This window comes from Talpa occidentalis, unplaced genomic scaffold (genome assembly GCF_014898055.3).
Source record: "Talpa occidentalis isolate TD23 unplaced genomic scaffold, MPIMG_talOcc4v2.1 talOcc4.2, whole genome shotgun sequence".
In the NCBI taxonomy this organism is placed as follows: Eukaryota; Metazoa; Chordata; class Mammalia; order Eulipotyphla; family Talpidae; genus Talpa; species Talpa occidentalis.
Window position 1 is genome coordinate 385,933 of NW_023602073.1, and position 20,085 is coordinate 406,017.

At 68.3% G+C, this 20,085-nt stretch overlaps 1 protein-coding gene across 6 annotated transcripts in view; it reads left to right on the top strand.

Moving 5' to 3' along the window:
* The window catches only part of FARS2 (phenylalanyl-tRNA synthetase 2, mitochondrial), a 43,478-nt gene extending 23,845 nt beyond the window's left edge, over window positions 1-19,633 (top strand). For all 6 annotated transcript variants that reach the window (XM_037518817.1, XM_037518818.1, XM_054698224.1 and 3 more), the window contains 3 exons: window positions 11,130-11,290; window positions 12,064-12,215; window positions 19,413-19,633. In XM_037518817.1, coding sequence (XP_037374714.1) covers window positions 11,130-11,290; window positions 12,064-12,215; window positions 19,413-19,551 — 452 coding nt within the window. In that variant the 3' untranslated portion in view covers window positions 19,552-19,633. The remainder of the gene's footprint in view (window positions 1-11,129; window positions 11,291-12,063; window positions 12,216-19,412) is intronic.
* The last annotated feature ends 452 nt before the right edge of the window (window positions 19,634-20,085 follow it).

Below are 20,085 nucleotides of genomic sequence, written 5' to 3' on the forward strand. Positions count from 1 at the left end.
ACCTGCAGTTGCCATGGCGACGGCAGCAAGGAGCGGCCTCCGCTCCCGCCCCTCCCCCCATGGAGGGGGCACGCCCCGCCTAGGGCAGCCGGCGGCCGCGGGGAGCGCTCACACCCCGTTATCCCTTTCGCCTTTCAGAGCTGAGAGCCAGGCCGGCTGTCATCCAGCACGCTCAGCCCTCGACCCGGCCGCCCCAGCCCAACACGCACCCCCTCCCGTGCCTGCTAATGGGGACGCGTGACTAATGGGGGCCCCCCTGGCAGGACTGCCCGGCCACCAGGGCTAGCGGTGCCTTGGGGTTTGTCTGCAGCATATGTGAGGCTGTTAATGATTGAAAAATTACCACAACAATTAGTCATGGATCGCCAGAGGCTGGCCCCGGACCGATGGGCAATGTGATTAAACCCGTGTATGTGACAATGAACTCCCCTGCAGGTTTATGCACCGTGGAGCCCCCCGGGGAGGGGCAGAGGGGACCGGAGGAGGAAGCCGCAACAAAAGGGCGCAGGAGCAGCGTGTGGAGGCAGCTGGTGCCTTCGGCTTTAATCTGATCCCGAATTAATCTCAGTTTGATTAATCCCGGCTTTATTGCAGCCTTACGTAGCCCGCTTATTGATGGCTCCCTTAATTTCACGGAGGCTGACGGGTGAGCCCTGCCCAGCCCATGCTTTTTAAATTTTAAAATCAGGGCTCCAGTTAATGGACGTCGAGGTGGCCCAGGGCGCAATTATCCCATGACAGGGACACGAGCGGCCGAGCCGCTGTGTCACGGCTGAGCAGCCCAGGATAAATGTTTGTTTGCTGGTGTCGCCAGCACCAGTCCCAAGGGCGAGGCCCAGGACTGCATGAGTGAGACCGGGTTGTTAGCCCGGACCCTGGGGGAGTGTGGTCCCGGCTGAGAAGCTGGCGTGGCAGTGGGGCCAGGCCTGGGCCTGCGGCTGTCAGGGGGAGAGGCTGTCCTGAGCTAATCCCATGCAGGCTTGGTGGACTCCACCCCACTCCAGACCGAAGCCATCAGGACACCGGGAAAGACAAATCCCGTCCCCACCCAAGGGAAGGTGGCTGGGGCCTGCGGGTGGGTTTAAGCAGCCAGGTTGGGTGTAAAACCAGACACGTGGGCCTTGGGGGGCCCTTTGGCTTCACAGCTCTTGGCTCGCGGCCAGCTCTCGGAGTGCCTTTGGGTTTCCAGGTCGGCGGATCGGGTAGGACGCATGAAAGACTTTATTTCCCTATTTTCTCCCTGAGCTGTACATTTCCTCATTTCCCCTTCCCTTGTGAATAAGCCTTTTATGAACCTTCTGTGTGCGCCTGCAGCGGAGTATTCATAAGTCCCTTGTAAGCACGCGGGTCAGGACCCACAGCCAGGCCACCCGGTCAATATCGGGGCTGCCCCATAACAAGGCGGCAGCACCAGGCTGGGAGCAGCCCCTCGGAGCCTGCCCAGGACCTTCCCAGACATGCTCTCTGCGACTTTCTTAGCTCCAGTCCCACTGAGGGGTTTCTCCCCCTCGGGGGGAGGGGGCAGAGGCAGCATGCCATGCTGCTGCGTCCACCACCGCCCGCCCTGGCGCTGGTCACTCCGAGCGTCCTGCTCACTTAGTCTGCCTTCCCGGCCAGAAGCTCAGCTTCCCTGGGCAGGAGCTCATGTGAGATGTCCTGCGGCCGGAGCCACAGCCACCTGAGCAGTGCGAGCGCCTGGCAGGTGCGCGATAAGTGTTTGCTGGCCACAGGGATGGGGGAGGGGGTTGCTGTAGGAAACCCCAGGAGCAGGGCGGGGCGGTGGGCGTTGGGCAGCGGCCGGGAGAGGAGGCAGGCCAGCAGGCAGGCCGGCCGGCACGGGGCTGGGCCCGGGAGGGCAGAGCAGGCGCCGCGTGGCTGCAGATGTGGGGTCCAGGTAGGTGCCCGCGCGGGTCTCCGTGATGGCGTGGGGCCAGCTGTGTCGTCGACGGGGAGAAGCCTGCGCCTCTGAGATACGGTGCCCCCTCCCCGCTTCCACCCAACAGGGCAGGGGGCGTCCGTCCTGGCCAAGAGCGTCGGGCCGGACAGAGCAGCCAGAGCGTCCAGTTTGGACAGGAAACGTGACGCGCTCCCCGTGTGCAGAGGACACGGGACGCGGCCGTCCGTCAGCAGCAGTGCGGGCAAGAGCGGGACTCCTGGGAGTACATTTGACCAAAGAGGTAAAATTTGCACTGAAAGTTGTTTTCAGTGAAGACAGCAAAGAAGACAAGACCATGGAAAGAGCCTCTGCTCAGGGGCTGAGGACACGGGAGTGTCCACACTGCAGACCCAGCGCGACCCTGCCCGGCCCCCGGCCCCCCGAGAGCAGCTGGGCAGCCCCTGAAGCCCGTGGGGAACAGAAGGGCCCTGAGTGGCTGCTGCGGTAGAGCAGGACGAGCCAAGCTGGTGTCCAGCGCGCTCACAGCTGCCCAAGCACAGTGGGGACAGGCCCGCGGGCGGACAGCCCAGGCACCTGCGTGGAGCCGGTCCCGCGCTGCACGGGTAAGGAGTGGACGCGGCCGCCACCCATGAGTCCGCGCAGAGGGGGGCGGGCAAGCAGGAGGCCTCAGGCGGAGGCAGCCGGGAGCCCTGACGCCCGGGCAGTGGCCTCCTGCATCGGGCGCTGGCCACAAAGGCAGAAACGGGCGGAATCGCGTCAAGATGGGAACTTCTCGGCAGCGGGGGCCATGCCGACGAGGGAGGCGTGTCAAGCCCGCCGGTTGCGGGCTGGCCGTGGAGGCCCTTCGGCCGGTTCTGTGGAAGCCCGGCCGGGACGCTGCTGGGCGGAGCTGCCGTGGCCGCTGCCGGGGCGCCTGGGCAGGAGCCCGAACGGAGCCCTCCCGCGCCAGGTGGGTGGGGCGAGGCCGTCCACCCCGGCCGAGCGTCCCCGCTTTGGCACAGAGGAGGCTGCTGCAGACATGGCTGGGGATGGCTGAAAATCTGAGGCCCCGCCTCCGTGCCGTCCTCGCTCCCTCCCCGGCAGTGGACCCGCCCCCCGCAAGCAAGCGGGGGTCTTCCTGGGGCCGCCCCCCGGCGGGTGACCGCGTGGTGGGTGAGGAGCGTGTCAGCGGGCCTCTGTGAAGCCGGCCGCTGCGGGCTCGCTGGAGGACTTGAGTGAAGGCACTGCCGCGGCGTGCTGGTGCCCGTCTGTCGGCTGCATCCAGCTTGCAAAATTAAAAACGAAAGCAGGAGCCGCAGGGCCGCAGCCGCTCTCGCCCCGCACGTCGCCCCCCACCCCCGTCTCTGTGCGGGGAGAGGAATGTCTGGGCCGGCCGCTCTGCCTCTGCTGCAGGGAGTGGTGCCGCCTGCCTCCCGGCCCAGGGGAGCCTGGGCCCAGCCTGTGCTCCGATGGCAGCGTGGCCACGGGCCAGGCGGTGTGGCCACGGCGGCCCGGTGTGGGGAGGGTGCGGGAGCCGCCCAGCAGCTCAGGCCGGGGCCGCGGGCACCAGCTCGTTAACTGGTCACGGCTGTGCGGGGAGAGTGAGGCCCCTCCCTGCGCCAGCTGTCAGGGCGCCCCTCGCGCACCAGTGTGCCCACCCCGTCCCCCTCCCGCTCCTGGCCCGAGTTTCCCGCTCTCCGGCTGCCATCCAGGCGGGCGCCAGTGCCCGGCCGGGCCCCGCGGTCTCCCCAGGAACCTGCTGTTGCAGGACCTGCCTTTTGGGCATCTCCTGGGTCTCCCGGCCTGTGCAGCCCCCACCCGGGAGTCAGTGCCAGCACCCGCAGGCCCCTGGGGACTGCAGCGGAGGCCCTGGTGGGGAGTCCCTGCTCCCCTGCCGGCTGAGGCGCCTGGGCTCCTGGTGGAGAGGCGGGGAGCAGGGTGCCACCGGAAGACCCGCCTTCCGCGTCTGACAGGGCCGGGGGCACCTGGGCGGGCGGGGCCCGCAGCGGCCTGAGGGTGTTACTGGTGAGGTGTCGCAGGCCTGACTGCTTCACGCAGGCCGGGACAGAAGCGCACATTCAGGGATGGTGAAGCCGGGTGTGACCCCACTCTGGGCAATTCAGTGTGCAGGGATCTCGGCCGCTGGGCCAGCGGCAGTGGCCCGGGAAGGAGGCCCCCGGTGTCCAGCAGCTCCACAGCCAGGGCCTGCTGTGGGCCGGGCGGCCGGGGCCCGGGGCCCGGGGAGACCCTGCGGGCACTGCCGACGCACTCTGAAGCCGACCCTGCGGTGGCCGAGGCCATGCTGCCTTCCTCTGGGTCAGCCTGTGGGCACCGCGTGGACCCGGGCACCCCCGCGTGGGTGCCCCGGTGCTGCAGGTGGCCCTGGGGTGGCCCCTCGCCGTCTTGGGGTCCCGGGGCTGGCGGTGCCCCCTCTCTGGGCCGGTACCTCACTCGAGCCCGACCGGGGTGGGAGGGGGCCTTGGCAGAGGGGACGTGGCCTGGGTGGACGTGGCACCCCCAGGTGCCCCAGAGGCGACAGAGGGCCTTGCTGGCCCGGGCCCGAGGTGGGGGTGTCGGGGGTCTGCGTCCCCCACGGCCCCTGGAGTCGGGACAGGACAGCGCCGGGCCCTCTGCCCCTGGCCTCGCTGCCCGCCCGCAGGCGCTGCCCCCCAGCGGCCGCCTCTTCCAGCTGAGCGCCTCTGGTCGCTGCTGGCGCGGGCGGGGCTTCTGCGGTTTAGGAACAAGGCGCTCATGTCTGAAAAAACATGTTCTGAAAGTCTCCTACCTTTTAACGGGCTCGTGCTGCTCCCCTGGAGTCAGGCCCGCAAGCGTCGCCCGCCCCGGGCGTCATGGAGGCATTTCCGCTGGGGCGCACGGGCGAGCGGAAGGGGCGGTGGGCGGTGGGCGGGCACTGGGGCGGGCGCCGTCGTGCGGCATCGTGCGCCACTGTGCACCATCGTGTGCCGTCGTGCTCCGTGGCGCTCCATCGTGCTCCATGGCGCTCCCTCGTGTGCCATCGCGCGCCACTGGGTGCCCCTGGGCAGCTGCGCGGCCCCGCTCCAAGCCCCCTCCGCGCCCCGGGTCCGCCCCCCTGCCTTGCCCTTGCGGCCCCAGCAGGCTCCTGACGCCGGCACGGGCTGTGCCCTCTGCTCACAGGGCGCGTGAAGCTCACCTCACGCAGGGTCTTGTGTGCTCGATAGTCGCTTGGTCGCGGCCCGTGGGGCGCAGGCGGCTTGGCCATCCCCACGGTTTGTCCCCAGCCAGACTCACCCTGCGACCACCCCCCTGTGGTTCTGTTCGTGCCCCTGGGTCCCGGCCTGGCCTGCCCAGCCATCTCGGGGCTGCATCTCCAGCCACGCGGGGCCTTTTGGGCTGTCGTGGGTGCTGGCCGGTGCTGGGGTCTGCGAGCTGGCCTCCCTGGCGGGTCCTGCCGGTGTGGACACCCGTCCGCCCCGTGCTCCTCCCGCCTCCCAGGACTCCTCAGGGACAGGCTCAGGTGACTTGTCAGCCCGCTTTGGACGAGCTTGGTTGTGCCCCATATTCAGTTTTCTCGAGGGAGAGTCGCAGGAATCACGGCTTCAGTGTGCAGACGCTGCGGAGGGGCCCTGCTCTTGTGAAGGGGGATCGAGAGCCGGCGCTCGGCCTCTGAGCCGCCAGGGCCTGCAGCTGTCGGTGGCCTCGGGGCTTCCCCTGGTGCTTCTGGGCAGCGGGGCCTGCTGACCGCTCGCCTCCTCGCCAGGGGGCCCCGGTGGCTGTGAAGCTGCCCACCAGGTCCCTTCACCAGGTCTGCCTGCTGCAGACGGGGGCCACGCGGATGGTCTCCTGATGGCGGGCTGCGGGCCTGGCGGGGCCTGGCTTGCCTGAGTCCAGCCTGTGGGTCGCACCGTCACGTCCGGAGGCCCGCGTGCCGCCCGAGGACGCTGTCTGGGTCCTGCCCCAGAGCAGACTGAGCCGCCGTCTGGCCCTTGGCACTGGTCACTCCTTTGCTGCCTGCCTCCGCCTCCCCAGGACACGGCGACTCCTCGGGCGCCGCCTGCCACCCGGCGTGCGGCACCGGGCCCAGCTGTGCCGGCGACCTGGGGGCTGGCGTCCACCCCGCCTCCTCGGGGGGCCGCGGTGCCCTCCCCACGCCCGCTCACCGCTCCTTGCCCGGCTGCGGTGTCCTCGGCCCAGCGACTAAGCGGTGATGCCACTTACGCTCCTGTTCTGAGCGCGAGAGGAAGTGCTGAGAGCTGGGAGCCTCGGGCAGCCCTGAAGCAGGCTTGCGCCCTCGCTGCTGCGGAGGGAGCCCCCGGCGCGGCCGCAGTGGGGGAGAAGGGCCTGGGCCTGCGACTGTCACCCTCGCGTCGCCGCCCACCCCGCACGGCAGCCGCCAGCCCACCGGTGCCTAGCGCCTGGGGCGCCCCGGCCGCTTGCGTCCCTGCGCCCCGCCCCCCCGCGGTCCCCCGGGCTGGTTTGGGGCCCGGGCAGGCACCCAGTCTCAGGCGTTGGCGGCGGCTCTTGGGGTCGGGATTGTTTTGCAGAGCAGCTCTCCAGCTCGCGGCGCCTCCGTGGCGTCCCGAGACCAGGCCCAGACCGTCCCCCTTTACCAGCAAGGCTGAGAGCCCGAGGGGGCCAGCCGCGGCCTCCTCCCCTTCCTGCGCCCCGTTCCTCAGGTCGGCCTGCACCGGGCAGGCCCCGTGCCTGTCGCCGTGGGTGCCCCAGTGGGGTCCACCTGCTCCCCCTCGCCCGGCCCTTGAACTTGCCGAACACGACCCCGCACAGCCCCGGGCTGTTTCCTGTTCCTGCCCCCTCCCCCGGGACGCAGGTGGGAAAGGCCGCGGCCGGCTCTGCTCCACACGCCTCCGAGCTCGGTCGCTCTCTCCACCCTTTGGAGCGAGGAGCCCCGCCCGGCCCCGCCCGTCTCTGCACGCCTCCTCGCCCCCCAGGACCCCTCCGGGGCGGGGGGCAGAGCTGCGCTGGGCGGGCTCCGGGGCCGCCCAACCGTAAATCGAGGTGCGTTTCGGCTCCCGCTGCCAGGCGCGCGCCCGCCGCCCGGCGGGTCCAGGCCTGCCTCCTGCCTCCTGCCTCCTGCCTCCTGCCGCCCGCCCGGCCCTCGCCCTTGCCGCGTCGCCCCTCCCGCCTGCCGCTTTCTCGCTGACCCCCCTCGGCGCGGGCCTGCGCCGTCCCCGCGCATCCAGGAGAAATTGTACATGGGGATTTGGTATTTTGCCAACCGCTTTCTATGATGAAAATAGAATTGGAAATCTGGACACCGCCGCTGCCGTGCCCACGCTCCCGGGGTCGCGCCTCGCAGACAGCAGGCACCGGGAGCCAGCGGCGGGCCGGGGAGGCGGGCGGGCGCCCAGCGGCTCTCGCGGGGTCCCCTGAGCCCGGGCCGCCTTCCCAGCGACGTCGCCAGCCCGGGGCCGCACGCGCCTGCCTGGCTGGGGGCTCTGGTGTCCGGGCCGGAGCCGGAGCGGACACAGCCGCAGCCCCGTGTGCTCGGCCCTCGGGCGACGGCCCCATGGTGTCACCCGGCTGCCCCAGCCCCTGCACCCTCCTCCAGCTCCGTTCCCGGCCTCGCGCGCTTGTCCAGGGGACGCGGGTGCACGCCACGGGGGGCCGGGCTGGGGTCCCGCGGCCAGTGGAGTGGAGGCCGGGTCTGGGGACAGCCCCGGGCGGCAGCCTCTGCCCTCGGCGGCGTCTCGGCCGAGGGTCCCCTCACGCCTTGGGGACGCTGCATGGATCTGCCCTGGGAATGGGGGGGCCTTTACCTCCGGGGGTGTGGCCGCCGCCCCGCCCCAGCCCTGGTGCTGCCCCTCCCACCGGGACCTCGTCCTGGAGCCCAGGAGTTATTTTTGTTTGTTTTCTTTGGTTATTTATAGCCCGCGAGTGGTGAAGCTGCGCAGCCGCCGTCTCTCACCCCTGATGTGCGTCCCTGCGCCAGCTCAGGGCGTCCCCGGGGCAGGTGCGGCGTCTCTGGACTCCGAGCCGCACAGGGTGCGCGACCGGCTTCCGCCCTGCCTGGCGGTGCTTGGGCTGTGCCCGGCTGGCTGCGGGGCCCGCGTGATCCCAATGTCTGCGAGCTTTTCAGTGTGCGTTTAAGCTGCCAGCGGCCAGGGAGTCAGCAGTGTTGGCTGAGACACGAGGTGACCCTGCTTTCGTTGGCAAACAGGGCCCGGGGCCTCGCTGGGCTGGCTGAGCCCATCCCAGGACGCCCTCTGTCCAGTGCCCAGCCCTGGGTCCCGCCCCAACCGCGCCGTGTGCCCTCAGGAGGCCCAGGTCTCAACTCACCCCCTGCATGGCGTCTGGGCCTTGAGCCAGTAGATACGGTGACGTGTGTCCCCTGCTCACCCGCACGTCCATGCACTTCGCGCTGGGCTGGGGCTGGGGGGGTCTCTGGGGGGGTCCCTGGGGGCTCCTCGTCCTCTCCTCCACCCTCTGCTCGGGTGCAGGTGAGACTTGCTGCGCGGCGGCTGTCCCTGGGGGGCGGGACGCAGTTGAGTTTCTGGTTTGTTTGTTTTAAATGTCATCTTTTAATTATATTTTGGATAATGATGAAGAAAGACGCACTTTGGCTGTGAGAGTAAATCTTAAAAGGCTCAGAGGCTCCTTTATCTGCTGCTCCGAGCAGCTCCCGCTGGCGGGAACGTTTCATCAATTGTCGTTACGCGGGGACCGTGGAATTAGCCGCGGACGTTGCTTCATCATCCCGCATTCAAGTGGCAGGGGCTCCGCCTGCTCCGAGTGAAGGGCCTCTCGTGGTTTAAACACACTTATAACAGTGCGACAAGAAATAGCGCGTGTTTCATTTCGGGAAACAGTTTTCCTGACGGGCCGAATGCGCTTTCCCGGGCCGCACCGGCCGCGTCGGCCAGTCCTAGCTGTGTCGTCTCGACGAGGCCCCGGCGCCCAGCTCTGTGCAAAAGCGGCCACGCGCTCTCCGTCCCTCCTGCCCTCTCCGCCTGCCCTTCGCGCGGGAGGCTGCTGCGGGAGGCGGGAGACCTTGGTGAGTAGCTGCCGTCGACACTGGCAGGCGTGATCCCGAGTCTACGCTGGCGGGCGCGACCCTGAGTCTCTGTTTTCAGCTCCTCCTGGGTCTCTGCACGTGTGTAGGTCTGCAGCTACGCGCGCGTCTGTCTTTCGGTCACGGGCGGCCGCGGGGCCAGGCGCATCCGCTCCATGTGACTCAGGCCTGCGTTTTCCTTCCAGTCTGTCACCTGCTTCCGTCCTCTGCTGCGCGGCCCTCGTCTGGGCGCGCGGGTGGACCGCGCACGCGGGTGAACCGCACAGGAACAGGGGGGTGCGCCGTCCGCGGCCCGCCCCCACCCCGGCTGCCGGGTTCGCCGGGGCCTGTCTGGTGCTGTGTCAGGCCGCTGGCCCTGCTGCTCCGGGGTGGACAGCGGTGGCTCGGGCGCCGCGGGGCGCTCTCTGCATCCGTCCGGGGCATCACGCGCTTTTCTCTCTGATCCGCCTCTGTGATGCCTCCAGCGCTGGTCTCGGGCGCCGAGCTGGCTTTGTGCTCAGGAACTGGAGATCCCGTTATTTGTTAAAGGACTCGCTTTATTTGGTCTGGTGGCTTCTGTGTTCCCGACGCGGGTCGGAACCACGTTTTCCCCCCTATAACGTCTTTGTCTGGTTTGTATGAGGCCACCTAGCCTCGCGGAAGGATGTTGTCCTCCACTCCCGGGGCGAGTCCTCCAGAACCAGCGTTCGCTGCCCCGAACCGGGAGAGCTCACGGTGGAGCCGCGGCCGGCAGCGCCCCTCGCGGGGGGCTGTCCCCTGCTGTTTCCTGGCTGTGATCCGGGCGATCTGTTTCTTCTTCAGAAGCTTTGGTAGTTGGTGCTTGTGAGGAGTGTGTCCACTTCGTGTAAGTTTTTGAACCGTTGCTGGATTCACTGGCCCAAGATTGTTCTTCATTTTCCGGCAGCTCCTGCGAGTGTCCCCCCTGACATCAGTGATTTGGCCCTTCGGTTCTCCCTGTTTTTCCTTATTAGTCTGGCTAGCAGGTTATCAATTTTATTGATCTTTTCAAAAGCCAGCTTTTAGCGCCATCGATTTTCTCTATTGTTTTTCTGGTTTTTACTTTACCCCGTATGCTGTTCTCTTTAGTTTTCCTCTGTCCCCTCAGTCTGTTCCTAACTTCCTTCCTTTCTCTAATTCCAGAGGCGTCGTGGCCCGTGGGTGTCGACTGCCCGTCTGCCCATCCCTGTCCGTCGGGCCCGCGCCCGCCCTGCTGCTCAGCTCTCGCTCTCCCCGGCCCGTCCACGTGCTCAGCCCCCCTTCTTTGACTCACGGTTCCTTAGAGGGAGTCACTTGTTTCCCGGCACTTGGGGGGGTTCCCAGATGTTTCACGCTCCTGGTTTCTGACCACCTCACTTTGGCCAGGGGTGTCCCTGCCCGGGGCCCGTCCTGCCCAGCCCCTGCAGGCTTCTCGAGTGGCCAGGGAAGGGAGCCGCGTCCTCCCAGGCGGTGGGGCGGAGTCCCCCACGCGCATCCTCAGCCTGGGGCATCTGGGCGCCCGGGGTTTTCTGAAAGTCCTTCACTAAGGACAGAGCTGCCCGGCCTCAGGTCTCCGCCGGGTGCTGTCACCCTCGCCTGAGGCCAGCGTCCACCCGCCCGCCCCGCCTGCCTTAGAGGACATTCAGCGCAGACGGAACCTGGACCCAGGCCAGGCGGGCTCCGTGACGAGAGCCTGTCAGGGCCCCCGCTGTGGTCTGTGTGAGGTGCACGCGGGCGGCGCGGCCACAGGTGGGAGGCGCGGGAGAGGCTCTGCAGGGCCCAAGGTGCGTCCTGGCATTGCGCCGGGGTGGCCGGACGGGTGGGGCTCCCTCGAGGTCCAGGAGTCAGCGGGTGTGGGAGCACAGGTCCTCTTCTTCGTAAACGAATTTTTATCGTTGTCCCCTTTACTGAGGTGGCCTGGTGGCCACACGGCACGTGACTTGGGGGTGGGGTCGCCCTCACCCGCCCTCCAGGCCCCCACGGCCCCCCACCGGCCTGCCCCCACCCCCATGGGGTCTGTCTCCAGCTCCTCAAGCCCCACCCGCGCCACAGGACGGAGGACCCGGTCTGCTGGGGCCGGGCCTTGAGGCCCCCCAGGCCTGGCCGTGGCCGTCTGGAGTGTCAGGGCTGAAAGGAGCCGAGGACGCAACTGGAGTGGCAGAGGCTGCGGACAGCAGGCCCAGCGTGCCCGGGAGGGCCGGGGGCAGAGCAGGACAAACACGGGTGACAGCAGGCGCCCCTGCAGCTCACGGTGCTGTCCCCACACAGCTGGCGCCGGCGACCGCGTGGGCTGGGCCTTCGGGCTGGGCCTGGAGAGGCTGGCCATGGTCCTCTACGACATCCCCGACATCCGCCTCTTCTGGAGCGAGGACGAGCGCTTCCTGCGGCAGTTCCGCGTGGCCGACATCCACCAGGCGGTGACCTTCCAGGTGGGCCGCCCGCGGGGGCCGGGGCGCGTCCCCGGGAGGAAGGGGGGGCACGAGGGTCAGGGCATAGCTCCGCGCAGACCCCCCACCGGCGGAAGGGCGGCTGCAGCGGGCCAGCCTCGTGCGGGGCCGTCCTCGACTCGCTCCGGGGCTTTGGCAGGCCTTTCCTTAGGCTCCCCGGCAGACGGGAGGCGTCCGTGACGGTGCTGGGACCGAGGCAGAGTGCGCGTGTGGGAAGGGAAACGTGTGTGTGGGGGGTGGATGCGGGGAGGGAGAGGGACAGACAGAGGGAACCGGCGGGACGGGAGGGAGAGGCGAAGCGCCTGCGTTTGTGTCTGTCACACCCTTCGGGGCGTAATTTCAAAACTAACTCCCCGAATGACTATTGATGGGCCCAGCTCTTTATTTCAATAATTAGAAATACTAACAAATAATGGCATTGCTAATTGGAATATCAGTTTTGACAAGCCCTTGCTTATTTCTCTATTAAAACGTCTTCCTGAAAGTATCACAGGAAGTTAATGAATTGCTCGTTAATTAAATGTGAACTTTTCTCCACTAGCCCCCGGGTGGGACGGGCTGAAATGTGGTGTTGGTTGCTCCCTGGCGGGCGGGGCGCGGGGGGCCTGGCTGAGGCACCAGCGGGCGAGGCCAGGGCTATGACCCCACACTGGGGTTCGCCACCTTGAGCAGCGCCCCACCGCTGGGCTCCCTTTGTGCCTGCCAGCCAAGTTGCTGGGGTGATGTCTTGCCAGCGTTTCCCCCTTGTTTGCCAGCCTCTCAGCAAGTACCCCGCCCTGACCAACGACATCTCCTTCTGGCTGCCCCCCGAGGGCTACACGGAGAACGACTTCTATGACCTGGTCCGGAGCGTGGGCGGCGACCTGGTGGAGAGCGTGGACCTCCTCGACGTGTTCGAGCACCCGAAGTAAGCCGGGGCGCGGGGCATGCGGGAGGCCTTCCCGGGGGCGCTTGCTGGGAATCGCCCCAGTGCCTCCCAGTGCCCCTCCTGCAGCAAGAGCGAAGCGAGGGCATCTGTGTCCTGGAGGCCCCGTGGGGCCGTGCGCAGGCCTGCGTCGGGGCCAGGCCCGGGGGCCTGCAGCTGGCATGTGGCTGTGGAGGATGAGGCCTGGGTCTCGGGAGCGTCCATCAGAGCCCACCCCAGCCGTGGCCCGTGGGGCCTGGAGCGGGCGTGTCCAAGCCGCCCTCGCTCTCCCGGGCGTCCGTCCACGGGTGAGGCCAGGTCCGTGCTGGCTGGGCGTGACCGTCCGAGGGCAGACGCAGGGGTCGTGGACACTGACTCGTGTGGCCATCGTCAGGCAACCTTGCAGGGTCTGAGGTCGGGGCTTCTGTGCCTTCCCCAGGCCCCCGGGGCCCCACACCGTCACCTGCCCGAGAGCTCCCTGAGCCCCCTCCTCTTGGGGAGGCTCCGTTAGGTGGCCCTGATGGATGAAATCACAGTGACGGGCTCGGTCTCCCCGGAGAGCAGGGCCCGCAGCCGATCCCCAGCCCGTGCGCAGGGCTGCCGGTGCCCCCTCATCCGGAGAGGGGCTGCAAGTAACAGGCCGCCCGTTTCACCTTCGTGGCTCGGAAGCATTTCCAGAAACTGAGAGCAGGAGGCCAGAGTCACGCCAGGGAGCTCCCAGCAGCTGCCTGCTGCGCAGGAAATGCCGGGGTTCGGGGCTCTGAGCCAGGAGCAGTGACAGGGCCGTCTCTGTGGGAAGTTATCCGGGTCCGGCTGACGTGTACGTTTCTCATAAATCAGTGTTGCTGCGTGGAGGCGACAGACAGATCCCGAGATTAATAAAACCAGAATTTCCAGAACGTGCCACGGCACTGGGTGTGAGGTTATTGAAGTGGGGTTTGGGAGCGCAGGCCCGGAGTCCGAGGACCCCCGGTGGGCTCTTCCTTGTTCTGGTATCCAGCAAGGAAGAAACTCCATGTCCAGGCCAGGCTCACAGAGAAGCCGGGGCCCCGACTGGGCGGGGGACGGGGCCTGGGCCGAGGGGTGGCCTGTCCGTGTGCACAGCGGGGCTGTCCCGGTGCGGGGCCATGCTGGCTGGGCCTGCAGCACAGCGTCCTCAGCCGGCTCGGTGCAGCGTCGAGCGTTTCCTGTCGGCTCTTGAGTCCCTTCCACGGTGGGCTGGCGGCTGAGCTCTCACCAACGCTCATCCAGGAGTCGGTGGACGCGGCCGTGGGCGCCCTTGGTGGGGATTCCCTGGCCGTGGCCCTGACCCGCAGGCCTTGCCCCACCGTGGCAGGATCCCCCAGGAGGACAGGCGGGCTCGGAGCACGGGGGTGCGGTGGGGAGGTCTTCGCTGCCCGCCGAGCTCAGTGAGCCCCGCAGCCGTGTGCGGGCCCCCGGGACGCTCGCAGGGTGAGCGCTTGTGGCCGCTGGCCCTGGGGGCCCGGGGGCCCTGAGTCCCGGGACTGAGTGCACAGCGGGGGGCCAGCCTGACAGCCTGACAGCCTGGGCGGCTGAGACCCCCGGGGGTGTGGGGACACCGGGAGCCACGAAGGGAGAGGTGTGGCCCCGGCGAGGGGCGGGGCGGGTTGAGGTGCTGTGGGTGCACCATCGTGACCCCCATGGCAGGCCACAAAGCAGCATCTCAGCAGCAGGAGGGGTGCCGCTGGCACTGCCCCTAGCCCCCGGGAGGGGACGCCCACCCAGCCCCGGAGCGAGCCAGCGGGTGCAGCCAGTCTGGGCCTCGAGCTAGAGGGGCCGAGAAGGGGCCCAGCGGCTGCTGGCCCTCGGGAGCCAGGCCTAGCGGGGCCCACCCGGGGCGTGGCAGTCGCTGGGCCTCCGTCCCCGCCCCGTGCCCCGCCGGCCCCTCCTGCATCCCCGTCAGGGGCTCCCTCCGCCCTCCGCCCGCCTACGCAGTCGAGAGTCTGTGGCCTGCTGCTCCCCCAGGGAGGACGCAGGTTTAGCAGCTTCCGTTATATTGAATTTGACTTACAAATGGTGACAACTTGTAGATAAATGGGCGCTGTGTTTTCTGTTTTCTGAGTATTCTATATGCGGCCACATAAGCAAATGTTTAATTTATTTTCACTCGGGGGCTGCTGGGCAGCGGCAGCGAGTGTGATGATGTTCCAGCGCACGCCTGGTGGCCTTCCAGAAAGCTCTGTGAAGCTCAGCAGAGCCGGGGGTCCCTGGGGATCCGCCCGAGGCTGGGGTCTCCCTGCTCGTGCAGAGAATCAGTGCTTTTCATCTGCATTTATGGGAATTAAAATCGTGTTTCCTGATCTGTGTCTTTTTAGGGGGAAAGAAGTTAAAAACCCGGAGTCTGACACCGTACAGGGGATCAATAATCAGTATTTAGCGAACAAGGTGTTTGATAAGCTTGCTTGTGTTGACCTGTTAAGTCAATGAAATAAAGAGCACGCGTGCATACACACAGTGGGTGGGTTAGGCGGGCGGGCGGGTGTGCAGGTGGATGACGGCCCCGGGCCGCGGCACAGAGACCCACGTAACGCGTGTCCACGGTGCCCCCGCCGTCTCCGAGGAAGGGCTCTGCGGAGGAGTGGAGTTCCAGGAGAAGATGCCCTCCTTTGAGGAAAGCCGGGCGGGGTGGCTGCGGCGGGAAGGTGGTGCCCGCCTGTGCCCGCGCGGTGATGGCGGAGCGGGGTGGGCTGCGGTGCCTGGCGGTGAGTCCGGCCAGCCAGGCCAGACGCCGCCGGCGGGGCTGCTCCGGGGGACCGGCCCGTGCAGGGTAGCGGGCGGGCCCTGCACTCCAGGCGCGGGGCGAGCTCGCCCGCAAGTGGCTTCCGAGTTACTCTTTCAACGCGAACTAGCGGCTCCTCCGCCTGCAGGCGGATTTTGCGAAATGCGAGATCTCGTTAAATGCAGACCCGTTCCACTGTCCTCAGAAACAGGCATCTGTGCCGCCTTCCGTGGACACTCTTGAGACTGACAGGGGGCGTGTGTCAGCCCCTGGCCTCTGGTGCTCTAGCCCGGGGCCTGCTTAAACTCTCAGTCACAGCCTCGCGGGGCCGTCGGGAGGAGCAGAGCCGCCGTGATTATCTGCCGGCGGCTCCGGGCCCGGAGGCGGAGCCTGTGCTCTCCGTGCAGCCCGTAGGGGCCCTCAGAGCCCGCGGCCTCCCGGTGTGCGCTCCTGGAGGTCAGTGTGGACAGACTGGGCCGACCTGCACGGCGTCTCACTGCAGGCGCGGTACAGGGGAGCCCGCTGGAGAGAGCCCGGAGCACAGTTGCTCCTGGAGCAAGCCGGGGACGGTTCTGACCTTTGGGAGGGGTGTGCGCCCCGCTTCTGAGAGCGACCCCGAGAGGGCAGCACCGGAGCCCCTGCGAGAGTGGGGAGCCCCGCCCCGCCCTGACCCGTGCCCCGCCCCCCCCAGGCTCCCCACGGCAGCTGTTCTCGCATGTTCCAGCTCCTCTCCTGCACGCTGGCGCGGCCCGTGCTCTCCGGCCCGGCTGCCGTGAGGCCGTGAGCTGAGACAGCCTTTCTCCAGCCATGCGCCGGCCTGGCTGGACGCAGCAGGGAGAGCCCACGTGCTGGCCGGACGCCCCAGGGAGGAAGCAGCAGCGCTCTGCCCCCTTCACGCCCCCTCCCCCCAACACACGGCTCCTCCCCACCCCGTCCCCCCCAGCTCCGCCCGGCCTTCCCGCCCAAAGAGCGGCTGAGGACTGGCCTGACCTGGTGCCGGGGGCGTCCATCCTCAGTCTCCCCACGCGGGGGCGCGTCCGGTCCCGTCCGTAGCAGGGTCCCTGCTGCATGATGGCCGTGCGGTTCCCACCAGCCTCGTGGCGCTCAGGGTGCAGCCGAGCCGAGAGCGGTCCCGGAGAGGAGCCGTGTGCATGCGGGATGCGGCGGCCGCACGGGCAAAGCACCCAGCCCCGAGCTTGCGCCCTCCGGGGGTGGCCACGCGGGAAGGCCGGGCCAGGGTGGCCAGGGCGGGCGGGCAGGCCCCGCTGACGGGGGGAGCCCGTGTGTCAGACACGCCTCGCGGACGTTCAGGCAAAGGCCCCGCGTGGCCGGAGCCGGCCCGGCCGGGCCCGGGCTTCTGAATTGAGTCACGGCTGCAAAACCATCGGAAAGTCTCTGAGATCCCAGCGTGCTCTAAAAACTGCCGAGACGCGCTCCTGATTTGTGGGAGTCGCCCGGCAGCGCGGCCGCACCCCGCTCTTCCTCTCCCCGAAGCCAGACTTGGCGGGCCGGGCCGGGGCGTCCGCCACTCGCCGCTGCTGCTGGGGCAGATGCCGCGAGCTGGACATCCCGGCCCGCGGTGCCCAAGCCATGGCTGCCGCGCGTGCCTCGGCCCTCACAGCCGTCCCTGGAGGGGGCGGCGTCCTCCCAGCGCTGCGGAGGAGGACGTGGACATCGGGATGAGTAACTCCTAGAAGGCGCGCGCGCCGCGGTCGGCCTCCGACGCCTCGGCTGTCTGTGGAGTCAGAAGCGCTCCTGGCGCTGCTTGCCGGGAACGGGCAGCCTGGCGGGAGACGCTCAGCCGCGGGGGGCCGGAGTGACGGGGCCGCCGCTGACACGGTCGCAGCTTCTGCTCAGCCCCGCGGCCCCCAGCACCGGGTCAGGGCGTGTAACAGCCGAGGGGCTGGGGGGGCTCACGGCCGCGGGGAGGCCCGGCTGCCTCCGCGAGCCCCGGCCGTCCAGAGAGAGGCTCCCGCAGGCGGCCTCCGGGGAGGGGCTCCCGCGAGGCGGCGCAGCTGTGGGGGGTGCTCGGCCAGCCCACCTGGGCCGTGCGCCCCGCGCGGGAGTCGGGAGCCGGGGTCACGTCTGGACTCCCTCTCCAGGATGAGGCTTTGTGCGGCTTCAACTTATTTGCAGATAATTAACCTCGGGGTCAGGAAATCACCCCTTGCGCCGCCGCGGAGATTGGAGTCAGGTTCTCGGGAGAAGCAATCGCCGGGCCTCGGGCGGCCGTGCTGGGGGCGGGGAGGAAGCGTGCGGCTCTCTGCTCTGTAATTAAGGACCCGGGACGGCAAAGATGAATGAAATGCCCACCGGTGAGAATGGGATTCGGTTTCCAGCGGCGGAAATTGAAGCTGTGTCGGTCTCGGCTCCAGAGGCGGCGCCCGGGGACACGGGCCTCCCGCTCAGCCGGCCCCAGGAGGCCCCGGAGGGCTTGCTCAGGGGAAGCTTCCCCGCCCCACGCAGCCGGGGACTGGACACCACGGGCGCTTCCTGGCGCGGAGGTCACTGCCCGCCCGCGCCCCGCGGAGCCGCCGTCCACACTGTGCCCGTCCGGCCGACCGCAGTGCCGGGAGCGGCGCGTGAGCCGGGGCAGCTCACACAGCGGCCTCGGGGCCAGCGAGACCCGGTCCCCCAACGGGAGGCCCCTCCTCACCCCACACTGGCTCCGTGAGTGTGAGGCTGGAGGGAGGCTCAGAGCCTCAGACCTGCTGGTGCGTCCAGGTCAGCGTGGGGCCCAGCGAGGCCTTCGGGGCCACCTGCACGGCGGCGCCTCCCCCCAGAACGAGCCAGGGCCCCCCAAGGCCTGCACAGGGGTGGCAGCTTCAAGGAGAAAGCTGAGTCCCTGATTATTCCCAGACACGCAGCCGACTGCGTTGTGGATTATATCAAAACACAAAACAAACCCAGAGCTGAACCTGGTCTGGAAACAAAGGCTGAAAACACTCCCACTTCGGCCTCCGGCCCCTGCTGCTCCGTGTGCCCCGAGGCTGAGTCTGGGGGTCTGGCCCTGTGCTCAGCCCCATTGCAGGAAGGCCCCGGGACAGGGTCCCTCTCCCCACGGGGTGGGGGTGGGGTTAACTGAAGCCTTGGCAGGTGCGTAGCAGACCCAAGAAGTTGGCCTCCTTGGGGTGCACATGGGGGAGCCGGGGGCTCTGGAGAAGGGTCTGGGGGAGTGCGGGCTCCAGGCCCCTCCATCCCAGGACGGGGGCCGCTATCCAGCTCAGGGAACAGTGGAAACTCAGGGGTTCCTGGTGGGCGACAGAAGCAAGGTCAAGGTGACCCTAGATCCTGCCTCCAGCCTCGTCCTGGAGAGATCCCCCCCCCCCCCCCCCCCCCCGCCACCGCCACCCCAATTCCGGCCCTCCCACTGCGCTCGCCTGGGGCCGAGCCTCCGCCTCTGGCTCGGTGGGGGGGGGGTGCCTGCCGGTGCCTGCCCGAGTCCCGGACCCATGCCCTGCGCCCCGGCCTCTGCCCGCAGTGCTGAGGACAGGAGATGACGGACCCTGGGACGGTGGGGGTCCCGACACCCCGCCTTTCGGATGGACATGGGCAGCCCCTGAAGCTGGCCCGCGAGTGAGTCCCCGGGACAGAGGTAGCTGTGGGGACTGGTGGGTGACGGCTCTGTCCTCCCCAGCGTGGCGAGAAGATGGCAGGAAGTGCCGAGGCCGCGGGAGCAGGACGGCTGCCCCGTGGCCTGTCTCCTGCCTCATGAGCCCCGCCCCTCCCGGTCCCCACAGGCTTTGCTCCTGACTGCGATTCTCCCTGAGGGGGGCTCGTTAGGACCTGCTGTGCCCCTTCTGTTTTATTTATTTATTTATTTATTTATTTATTTATTTATTTATTTATTTATTTATTTATACAAGCACTGGGGACAGTCAGAAGCGCGGGAGGGTGAGAGAATTCACCAGAGCCAGAGCGGGGAGCAGAGCAGGCAGAAGGACAGAAGTACACTGCTGAGGGGAGCAGCGGGCGGCAGGGGAGGTCTGCGTGCCATGCGGGACCCTCGCCAGCGGCTGGGATTGAACTGGCGCTGCAGAGGCTGCGGGCAGCTTTGCAGCCCAATGCTCAACAGCTGCGCCACCGGGGGAGGCCCCCCACTTCTGTTTTATTGGGACCAGGTTGGTCAACAGATTTATCCCAAATGGGGCAGCTGGCCGGCCCCACTGGCGCTGACCACTGCCTCCCCAGCCCCTGGCACAGCTGCTTTTCTCTTGAAAGTACGTTTTGGGGCTTCCTGCTCCCCAAAGCCACCCCACTGAGGTGAGGCCCGCTCCGCCTCTGCTTCCTGTGCTGGGAGGGGGCCAGCCCCCCACTTGCCGAACCCCTGGCCAGGACCCCTCCCTCCTGCGGGCAGCCCAGGGGAGCAGCCCCTGGCCCCGGCACGGAAGCAGACCCCACAGGCACCCCCTGGCGTGCGCTGGGCGGACGGGTCACTCACCCCCTCTCCGCTCTTCCAGGACCGGCAGGACCAGCCACTGCTACCGCGTCACCTACCGGCACCCGGAGCGGACGCTCTCGCAGCAGGAGGTGGGGCGCGTGCACCGGGCAGTGCAGGCTGCGGCCGTCCAGCAGCTGGGCGTGGAGGGCCGCTTCTGACACCCGCCGAGCCCCGAGGAACTGGGGCGTCTGTGCCGTGGTGAGTGGGTCTGCCCAGGACTCCAGCAAATAAAGGCGCCTGCAGGAGCGTGTCTGTGTCTTCTGTTGGGGCGGGTGGGGGCGTGGGGGCACAGGCCGTGGGATGCGTCCCCTCCGGCGGCCTCCCCGTGGCGCTGCCCGTGGCCGGTCTCGCCCGCTGCGGCCGCCTCCCTCTCCTCGCTGCAAGGGCCGGCTCCGAGGGTGTCTGGGGCACGTGGCCCGAGCCAGGGCTACCCCCAGCGGAGGTGCCATCCGCTCCCCACGCGGCCCGGCCCTCAGACTGGGCCCGGCCCAGAGGGGACCGCCATGGAGGCCGCTGCCCCCGCCCAGCTATCAGCAGATGCCCGCAGGCCAGGGGCCTTGCAAGCGCCGGTGAATATTTGATGAGGGGCCGCGTCGGCGGGGGCTGCTCTCCCGGGGAGAGGCGGGCGTCTCTCAGCTCCCGACTTCTCCGGGCCCTCCCTGCGGCTCCAGGAGCCAGGACTGTCCGGCCCT